The 11391-nt window shown below is 36.3% G+C and overlaps 1 protein-coding gene across 1 annotated transcript in view; it reads left to right on the top strand.

Moving 5' to 3' along the window:
• Positions 1-11391, top strand: part of ADAM23 (ADAM metallopeptidase domain 23) — a 91269-nt gene that overhangs the window by 52557 nt on the left and 27321 nt on the right. The window contains 7 exon segments of the mRNA XM_029284659.1: positions 1141-1240; positions 3221-3292; positions 4917-5003; positions 5314-5394; positions 8164-8214; positions 9352-9415; positions 10543-10648. Of these exon segments, the coding sequence (XP_029140492.1) occupies positions 1141-1240; positions 3221-3292; positions 4917-5003; positions 5314-5394; positions 8164-8214; positions 9352-9415; positions 10543-10648 (561 nt within the window).

Here is an 11391-nt window from a genome sequence, read left to right as displayed (position 1 = left end):
AAAAAAAAAAAAAAAGATTTTTTACTTTAAATCTTGTTTGTTTCTCTTATGTCGCTTATCTTTGCACGATAAGAAATTAGAGAGGATCATAGGAAATGTGTATATTTTAAAAGTAAAAAAACAAATTTAAATCAGAAACAGTGTTACATCAAATAACTTGTTTTTTCTCACTTGGTTATAATAGTGCATAATTGCAAGGATAGATGCCTTTTGCTACCATTTGTCTCTGTGTGATATTAACCACACTACAGAGTCAAGTGAATTCAATTGAATATTGACTTGTTTTTTGATTAAATTTTCTAAATGTTCACTTGGGTATTTATTCTGATTTGCATAAACAGTTTCAAGTAAACTGTTTTATTTCCTCAAAAGTGGAGCTTCAGTAAAATCAATTACACTAAAAATAATGGGGGGGGGAGGTAAGATTACTTTTCAAATTACAGACACCAAATTTTGTGTGCCTTTTTTTAAAAGAGTTCAGTGAAAGAGCTTTATTTAAAATAGCTGAGACCAATTTAAATACTTGGAGGAGAAAAGTCATAGGTATGGATCACTATTCAAAATTTGTTCTTTGTGATGGTGCAAATTTGATCTTTTCAGATAGGACATTGACCAGCATTGATCCTTGAAATAAACTGAAAAACAAATAAAATAACATTGAATTGGTAAAATGTGATTGCTCTGTTTTTTCTACAAATTTTATGATGGCTGAATTCTATAGAAAACAATGTTTCTGAAATATCTTCAAAGTCAGTCCAAAATACAGAATATTCCATTTGCGGTTTGCCAGTTTGCACACAAAAATGTAGGCAATTTTAATTGTTTTTCATAGTGCCAAAAGAAAACCCTAAATAAAGATTACAAATATTTCTGTTTGGTCAAAAAGCATAGAGAGTGAGGCGCTTAATCCAGTTTGACTAACATAGTGTCCATCTTTGTCTGAAATAAAGTACTACCAAAAATCTGTGTAAAATATGAAAAGGCTGCATTAAGAAAATTGAACTGAACCATTGAACTATTAAAATCTGCTGCAAAAGTATACTACTGTACTGATCTATTTCCTTTTTTAAAAAACTAGATATTTCTTTATGGCTGTGCTATGAACCATTTCTCTAACATTTTGCTGTTGTTTTCTTTCAGTGTCTATCACTCCAGAAAATTCTCAAAGTGCAGCATTGCTGAATACAGAGATTTTTTACTCCGAGGAGGAGGTTTTTGTCTTTTCAACAGGCCTACAAAGGTGCATTCCTTATAATCCTTTGATGAAGGTAGCAAACTGGGTGATGGTACATTTTGAGTGAATTGGGAAGGAAATGGAGAACAGAAGGGGGAAAAATGTCATCTCTTCTTGCTTACTACAGGTAGTTCTCAACATATGACCACAATTGGGACCAGAATTTTTGTTACTAACGTCTGGTCACATTAAGTGAGTCACACCTGATTTTTGCCACAGTTGTTAAGCAAACCATACTGTTGTTAAACAAATCACATAATCATTAAGTGAATCTGGTTGCCCCTATTGATTTTGCTTGTCAAAAGCTCCCCTGGGAAAGTTGCAAATGGTACTGCAACTGTCATGAGTATATGCCTGTTGTCAAGCACCTGAATTTTGATCACATGACTGCAAGGAGGTTGCGATGGTTGTAAATGCAAGGAAGCGATCGTAACTCACTTTTTTCAATGCCATCATAACTCCAAATTATCATTAAGTAAATGGTCATAAGTCGAAGGCTATCTGTACCATTCCTGCTCTAACGTACACCTTGGTTTAGCATAATAACAGAAAAAAACAATAAATAATAAATTTCATTTGTATTTCAACTTAGTTCAGGACCTTCAGGTGGTTTCTTCCTCACCCCAGGATTTTAACCTCACAACAACACTGTGGTTTAAGTTACAGTGAGACCCACAATTGAATGGGAATTTGACTCTGTGTGATCAACTTCATCTGTGATGATAGAGTACAATGAAAGCCAATATGTATCGATGATTGACAAATGTGTTAACACCGGTCAAGACCATTACGTGGTTTGTGATTTTGGTTTGCATGATGTTTATATATAATATGGATACTATAGCTTGTTCAAAAGCTTTGGTTTTTTTAAAAGCTAAATGTTATGCATTGTAAGGATGTAAGAGCAACTTGTAAATATCATCCTTTAACACTTTAACCTAAGAATGAGGAATAGGCTGCTATTTCTTGTACCATCCAAACTCCATGCTCATATTTTCTTTTGTGATTGACTATGTCATAATTCTCCTTTTGTGAGCGGGCAGTTATTTCCCTGTGGGAACTGTAAAGCTCTCAGAATTTCAAATTGGCTACTGGTATAGACTTTGAATTAATGTTAGTATGATAGAATCCAGTCTTTTAACATTCCTAGCTAAAAAGAACAATCATGAGAGGGGTGATTAAAACCTCAGCCTGACAAAATCTGCTGTTATTCAACTTTATTCTAAACTGTGCATTAAGATTAGTATCATTTAGGGATGAGCTGTCTCTCAATTCAGTCAAATTCACAATCTTTCATAAGTGCACATAATACAAGGTATAGAGTAAGAATATTGTCCTGATGGCCTTATGTGTTGCATATTTGCGCTTATCAAGGAAATTTCACTTTGTAACAGATGTAAAACTGAACCAACCCTGCAATTATATCTAGGAAGTAAGAGGGTTTCCAGGAATAATGCTTTACTCCCAAAGCACAAGATATCTTTGCTTTGGGTTCAAGAGCATTCACTGAACTTACTTAACCTGCAATATCCTTATTTTTGAGAAACCACTTAAACTAACAACTTCCTCTTTTGGCGGGTGCTTTAAGCTTTTAGACTGAGGCTTTCTTATTGCAGCATTCCTCTTTCGGCATTCCTATTTTTACCACATGAAAGTATCTCTTTCTTTTAAGATGGACATTACTATCATAATAGCATCTATCTAGCATCTGGCTGTATGACCGATCCATCCAAAGAATAGAAGATGGAAGAACCAGATAAATACAATGAGAGGAACAAGTTCCAAGTCAGCAGTGCAGTTCCTCTGAAGTTTTGCTCTCTATATTAAATTACTCCTGAGAAAAATCTCCAGCAGAAATCTGATGTTCATTTTTTTAATAATCAGCTTCAGAACAGTAATGCACAAGTATTTGGCACTTAAATATATAGCTGAATCTTTTAATGGTAACTAGATCCTAACATTTTTTTAAATGTGTTTTTTTTTCAGTTGTTTGATGCCACTGAATGTGGAAATGGGTATGTGGAACCAGGCGAAGACTGTGACTGTGGTATCCAAACGGTAGTATTTTCATCTTAAAATGAAAACTGAAAAGTAGATAATTACTCATAAGGTTCTGTTCATTTTCATAGGACATAAAATAATAAAGAAGGGAGTGATGGATGATCCCTTTGAGATCATCCCAGCAGAAGTGGAGATCATCAGAACTCTCATTTGGAGAGTTGCCTTTTGCTTCGTGTAAGGCTGAGAAGAGTTTTAATTCTAATTTTCATTTTTTCTTACTTTGTATTTCTGTCCTAATTAATTAGAGCTGTATTTCTGATCTTCACTTAACTTATATATGTAAATATTTCAACCAATGGCATGGCCCGATGTTAACAAAATCATCTTGCAATCTGGGGATTTTGAGCTTTAAGAAAAATAATCAGCATTTTGAATATTTATTATACTAATTATTTTGGTTCAACATTCTATAATATATTTGGCACATAAGAGATCTTATTCTCAGTTGTTGTTTGGTGTGATATTACAGGTAGTCCTTGACTTATGATCATAATTGAGCCTAACATTTCTGTTGCTAAGTGAGACATTTGCTATGTGAGTTTTGCCCCATTTTACAGGCATTTTTTTCACAGTTGTTAAGTGAATCACTGGAGTTTTTAAATTAGTAACATGGTTCTTAAGTGAATCTGGCTTCCCCATTGACTTTGCATGTCAGAAGTTTGCATAAGTGTGAAAAACGGTCATAAGTCACTTTTTTCAGTGCTGTTGTAACTTAGAACGGTCACTAAACGAACTGTTGTAAGTCGTGGACTACCTGTATTTAGTACAGAGATACTTTCAATTTCAACCTCAGAGTGTGTCAGATTGTGGCAAAGTACAAATCTAATAAATCAGTAAAACTTAATAAAGAAACATGTCACTGATATTGCAAATATATATAATATATATAAGCAAGGAATCATATGTGCAAAAGTAGACATCTATCCATGGACCAGTACTTTCTATGCTCTTTTCCCACTGTAATCGTTGGTGCAATTTCACACTTTGTTCTGGAGGATCTTCCACCATTTAACAACATATTCTAAAAGTGCACTAACGAAAGGACTCACCCCTTCTCAGTTTTGCACATGAAGTTTGGTCAGGAGAAGTCAATCATTGAATACTTTCATTTAACTTTTATCATTATTATTTACCATTAATATGTTACTGTCCAATAAAAGTTTGGAAACATATTGGCTTTTGGATCTGCTGAGCCTCTCAGCATTCATTTGGCCAATTCAAATAATATTTCCGCTCTTTCTTGTCATTTGGACCTGAAAAGGTCTGTTTTTTTTGTTTTTGTTTTCGTTGCTATGTACTTTTAGAGCCAAGAAAGTCTACAGAGTTGCTGGTTTGTTTAATTCACGCTGTTGCATTATCCAGGGTGAATCACAAGGAGGCAAACTAGCTTCATACTCCATGTCAAATTATAGATCATATCATGACCGGCTATAGGCTGAGGTCATAGACCGGTCCAGTATCTGGGTTTTTTTAAAATTTAAACAATGCTACACTTCAGTGGTTAGATGGCATGGACATTGGCATTTGGAAATAGATCTTTTAAACATACAGTCTATGAATGATATGCCATATGCTAAATAAATAAATGATAATCATTAATATACAGTATATATTTTTTTAGGACTGCCATGCAGACTGCTGTAAAAAATGTTCCCTTTCTAACGGAGCTCATTGCAGTGATGGTCCATGTTGTAATGAAACCTGCCTTGTAAGTTATTTTAATTGCATCTTTACCAAATGGCACTGAATTAGAAAATGTAATCCCATAAGATAAAAATAAAAAACAGAGCTACTATTAGGATCAAAGGGTCCTGGATAGAGAGATACCACAACTTAACTGTTTCCACTGAAAAACATATCATCTCCTCCCCAATTGCTTTCCTACCAATGAATGAAAATGATACTTATATATCATTTTTTTTCACCCAATAAAAGGCTTAAGTTTTTTTTAAAAAACAAGTCTTGAATGCTTGGTTGTTACTTAACTGTTTTTTAACTGAAAATCTTTTGACTCTCAGTTTTTTCCACGAGGCTTTGAGTGTCGCTATGCAGTGAATGAATGTGATATTACAGAAATCTGTACTGGTGACTCCGGCCAGGTAATGACATAATGTATTTTGAATATGTTACATATTGATTTATCAGTCAGTGATCTCCTTCCCTCTCTCTTGTGTAACAATACTAGAACCAAAATTTGATTTTGAGAAAGGTGGAGAAAATTAACTTTCTATGTCTAAAACCTAAGCTGTGCTGATATACATATTCCCAAATAATTTAGATTTAGGATCCATATATTTTCTTTAATGTTTGGGATTAAAAATTCTTGTGGAAGGAACATAAGGCAATTACAAGGATAGAAGGGGGAGTTTTTGCCTCTTCCTTTTTCTGCCCACCCCTCCAAAATTTGTTCCAGAAAGCTGTGGCAGTAAGGGTTGCAGGAGGAAACAGGAATAAGCAAAAATTCGTACAGTGCTGTGTAACCTTTTTTGAGTAGAAAGAATCCTTCCATTTGTGGAAGAGCAATTTGGGATCACAGCAAAGAGCTTTCATTCAGATTGTTGATTTCAGTGTACATATATATGTAGGTCTTTGGTTATTTGGGTTTTCTCCCGCGTAAAATTGGAAGTGTCTTGGCGACGTTTCGACGAAGTCCCATTCGTCATCTTCAGGCTGGTGTTTTCAGCTTCGTGCTTCTAGGAGTAATGTGTGATCGCAGCTGTTTCTTCCTTTTACCTCCCGCCTACCAGCCATTTGGAAACCCGCCCTTATTGGCAAACGAGTCCCTAACACAAAGAATGACACCAGACCCATACTCACGAAAACCACACAGGATGTCACCACCACACATCCACGCAAAAAGCAAACCCAAACCCAAACCCAAACCCACACAGATGATGAGGCACGACCACAAACTAGAAGCCAGTCCACAGCTGCATTATTAGCCACTTTAAACCCCTCCAATTCATACATGAAGCAAACTGACACCCACCATAAAGATGTGGCACGACCACGAACACGAAGCCAAACAACAGCAATGAAGCTCACCATCTCAAATCCCCCTGCAACTCAGACTAACCTGAGCACAACAAAGCCCCCACCCAAACAGAACACTCCCCCAGCCATTCAGAGCACAGCCAACCCCCCCCATCCAATCAGAGCACAGCAAAGCTCCTTAACCAATCAGAACACACCTCCACCCAATCAGAACACAGCCAAGCTCCCACCCAATCAGTTCAAACCCTACTGGCAGTTAAAAGGAAGAAACAGCTGCGATCACACATTACTCCTAGAAGCAGGAAGCTGAAAACACCAGCCTGAAGATGACAAATGTGACTTCGTCGAAATGTCACCAAGACACTTCCAATTTTACGCGGGAGAAAACCCGAATAACCAAAGACCTACATACAAACACCCACGAAAACCTCAGAAAACACACACACACACAAACACACACACACACACACACACACATATATAGAGAGAGAGAGGGAGGGAGAGAGAGAGAGATTGAGCTCTCTCTTTAAGACAGCCTTTAAAACAATTAGAATACAGCATTCTTCTATTTAATATGTATTCATTTTTCTTTGACTAAACACAATTATTCTATGGAGAAAAGCATGTGTCATATCAGGCAATGTTTTATAAGAAGTATTCCTATTTTGATATTACCTTTGGAGTTTAACTCACATTCAATATAATTAAGTGTTTTTAAAAGGGACATCTCTTTAAGGAATTTAATCAAATTAAGTAATCATCTAAATGCAGGAGATTATGTACTCACCTATCATTTTTACATGACCAATCAACATTCAAACGTGCTTTCTGGATGGGAATAAAATAAGATTAACATGTATCAGTAGTAATTAAAGACTCTTTCTAACAAAATAAAACATAACAAAATCCTCAAAGAAGATGTGTAATTATTTAATAAGGCCAGGTTTCACTGAAAAAGTGATCAAAGAGTACCAGCAGGTGCCTTTTTAATTAGAGTCTTCCCTAGGGTAACATCTGTAAGTATGATCTTTGCTAGTAACTACCTATACAATTATATTTGGTAATGGCTTACAGAAAGGACCTCCTTATCTTAAGTAAGTTTCAGATAAGTATTTATGCAGAAGTCCTAAATTGGCTATTAATCTATTAAACACTGGAATAATTTGATCAAAATACTCCATTTCAATTAGTCATTTTACGGCCCTATTTTAGAACAACAGAAGTTTCTGGGGTGGTTCTAAAGGCAGACCTATGTAAAGTAGACATAGTAGCCTAATCAGGCGGCAGTTACCAAAGCCAGGCTGTCTGAAAGATATGTTGATAAGACCACAGGTAGCGCAGCGGTTAGAATGCAATATTGCAGGCTAACTCTGCCCATAGTAGGAGTTCAGCCCTGACCGACTCAAGTTTGACTCGGCCTTCCATCCTTCTGAGGTTGGTAAAATGAGGACCCAGATTGTTAGGGGCATGCTGACTCTGTAAACCACTTAGAGAGTGCTATAAAGCACTATGAAATGGTATATAAGTCTAAGTCTATTGCTATTGCTATATATATCTAAAACTGATAAAAAAAACAACTGAAGCTACAAGTATCTAATGGTAGCTACAAAAACACTTTTAAATCAAGAAATTTTTAGGTTATGAATTTCTCATTTTTATGTCCATCGCAGAAGGGTTTAACCTTGCTGGGTAATCAACTACCTAATACAGGACTTCAGAACTGTTTAGTCAGATAGCATCTGATTTTTAGATAACTGTCTACCCTTATGTCTAGATGGTCACCATCCAGCAAAAGCCTACGTGAACCGAAAATGCAAGTAAATTCTAAGGGATAATTCCACAATTTTAAAGTAAAGAAATACTTTGCCTTTCAGTGCCCACCAAATCTTCATAAGCAAGATGGATTTGCTTGTGATTCAAATCAGGTAAGTTAAAACTGAGCCTGCACGAGCTTAGCCTATAAGTTTATTGAAAACATCAGGACAGTGTTTTTGGAAGTTGCAGTACTCTCAATTTCACTTCACAGGATGTCATTCAAGGATGCACACAAGGGTTATGGGTGCAGACTGGATGGCTATTAAGGAAGGGATTTTTTTTGAAACTATCAGTTATGAAAGACTGAATAAGTTATTCAGACAACATCTTTTGCAAGCAGAAATTTTGGTTTAAAAATAAAGGGTGTGTGGGGGGGAGAGTATATAGTGGCTGGAGCCATAAAATGTAGTGCCATCAGGTACATGGTATTTCCTCCTCCTCCTTCCTCCCCCACAGCTATGAGGTATATGCCTCATGGTCACATTATGCATATCATCGATGCCTGTTGCATGCTGCCATTGTTATGCTCCACTGTCAGAAAGGCTTCAGCATAGATCCTGCTTAAGTTATAAAAACTTTTTACAGTGTTTTCCCCCCTTCTTTCTTGATGGGAAATACTATTTTTTGGATGTTGTTTTTTCCTCTTTTTTGTTTTGATGGCTTATGCTGTTTTAATTGTTATTAGCTACTTTAAGCTTCAAAATGCTTTCTTTAAATATAGGAACTATTTAAGTAAATAATTTTCTTCTGCCATTTCCTTGTGTAATATTCTATCCAATATAAGATTCACTGGAGACTGCATGCATTATTTCTTCTCAAGCAGTTACTAGGATAATATTCTAAACTCTGTTTGATATCCTCTGAATTTACTTCAGTATGCTGGGAATTCTGTGCTGCAACTTTTACCTTCTTTCAAATTCTGCTTTGCAACCTTGGGATGTATAGATTTAGGCTCGAGTTTAAAAAGCAACCTAACTGCTTTTTGTTCACATATTCTAATGTCTTAAAGAGAAAAACTCTCAAATCTTAGGGAAGCAAAATCTAAAGTTATATTAACATTTTATTAGCCTGGTGAAAAGAAAATAATTTCAAGCATCCTTGCTATCTTGAAAGCCAAGCCAAGCAGTATTATTAGAAAAAAAAAGTTTGTTCCTTGCTAGCAAAAAGGACAAAGCTCGTGGCAATATCTGGCTTTTTACGAAGAAAGAAGAATGGTATGTTTCTGACTATAATTTGTTCCTATTTAGGGACGTTGCTACAATGGAGAGTGTAAGACAAGAGATAATCAGTGCAAATACATCTGGGGCAATAGTAAGTTAATTTATACAAAAATATTTCTCAGCACATTCTATCTACTTCTTACTATGTTGTGAATGAATTAAAAGGTAATGTTAATTTATAAGGGCCTTTAATGCACTTTTACTCGGAATTTATATGTGAAAACTTAATACTAATTTTCTTTACCCTATGTTGATATGTAAATCTCTCTCTCTCTCTCTCTCTCTCTCTCTCTCCCTCCCTCCCTCCCTCCCTCTCCCTCTCTTTCCCTCCCTCCCTCCCTTTCTCCCCCTCTCCTTCTCCCTCTCCCTCTCAATATATATGATTCATATTATCCTCTATTGTCTTTGGGTGTTCCAGCATTTTGGGGAATAGGCCCTATTCTCAAAAATCAATCAGGATCAACGTAATTTGGCCATATCATGTTTGAAAATAGGGGTTGATGAATCTGGATGAAGAACTGTGTTGCCCTGCAAAAATTTTACACAGATCTAGACCACAGCTTTGGCAGAATCGGAGGATAAAATATCTTCTACCTCATAAAATATTCCCAAGTAAATCCCCTCTTAGTTGCAAATTAAAAAAAAATAATCGCAAACATACAAGATTTAGTAAAATTTCTTTTCCTTGACAAAAAGAAGTATCTTCCAGACCTCCTGATCGTACTAGGAAAATAACTCTTTTTTGTGTGTGTTTTTCTGAGTCAATATACAGTTTTTTATAATCTTATATCCCAGACACAAGCAGTAAATTTTTAATGCACATGGAAATTGTTAGGGACATTCACTTTTTTAAATTATAAATACTATAATACATTACTACTGATTTCTACTGATATCTGGTTCTTTATTTTTAATTTATTTAAATGTATAGTGAGCAATAAAACACTGAAAATAAAAATAAAAATAGGGGAAAAAACAAATTACAAAAAGCAAAAGCAAAAAAAAAAATACACCATTTGGAAGAATATAGAAAATGCATTGTCATCTGAGAGAAAAGGGGGGGGAGAGAGAAAGAACATTTTAAGCATCCCTATTATGTTCATAGTATGTTCATAGCTAACTGTAGTAGGATTATTTGTAGCAGGGTTAAACATTGGGACCAAAAGTGAATAAAACCATTTTGAGCATTATTGGAAATTACCTTATCTTCTTCCACAGAGGCTTCAGTGTCTCACAAACACTGTTACGAGAAGCTCAATACAGAAGGTACACAGAAAGGGAACTGTGGAAAAGACGGAGACAAATGGATTCCTTGCCACAAACAGTAAGTTTGAGAATGCTGGATTCAGTTGTTCTTAAACTGACTTGCTTGGCCTGAAAGATACAGGAGCAGAATTTCCCACTTTATTACAGACACCTTTGCTTCCCACAGAAGGTACTACTGAAGTCTTGGGACCCTCAAATAGCCTCGAAGATAACATGGGATACTGTATGATGGAAACTGAGGGAACAGAGAAGCATTTTTACACTCACTCAAGGCACTTTTTAAATTCACATCACCATTTTCAGCTCAATAAGAGCTTGAATGGTAAGCGGACTTCCGGTGGCAGGCGACCTCGTCGGACGCAGCTGACAGCTGCCTCCCGCCTGTTTTTGCGTAAAAGCCGTTTTGACAGAAAGCATCAGCTGTCAAACGGCTTGATACCTTTCCCCTGGGCATAAGGGGATCGGTGAGCTGCCCGGGGTAGGAGTTGAGTTCCTGAGTCGTCCTATGTGGACGATGTAGGTTAGAACTCCTCCGGAGCCCCGAGGATTCTCCGCGATCCAGGACGCCTTCGCTTCAGCGAAGCCAGAAGCCGCCGCCACCACTGCAACTTAAATTGAACTGTGAGTTATTATATGCAGACAAACCGACCCTGGAAGTTTGTTTCCTATTGTGGATTTTACTCTAACTTGGGATATTTTGATCTTCCCTATACTTGGGCTGGATTGAGTGAAAGTGAACTCAAAATGGCGATGAATGATACTTTTTAGCAAGAAAAAGTGAAAGTGATTTGGACTTCCGGT

Source organism: Protobothrops mucrosquamatus, unplaced genomic scaffold (assembly GCF_001527695.2).
Source record: "Protobothrops mucrosquamatus isolate PMUCROS unplaced genomic scaffold, P.Mucros_1.0 scaffold_9, whole genome shotgun sequence".
Lineage (NCBI taxonomy): Eukaryota > Metazoa > Chordata > Lepidosauria > Squamata > Viperidae > Protobothrops > Protobothrops mucrosquamatus.
Note: the sequence above shows the minus strand (reverse complement) of the source record. Positions and strands in the feature narration are given on the sequence as shown.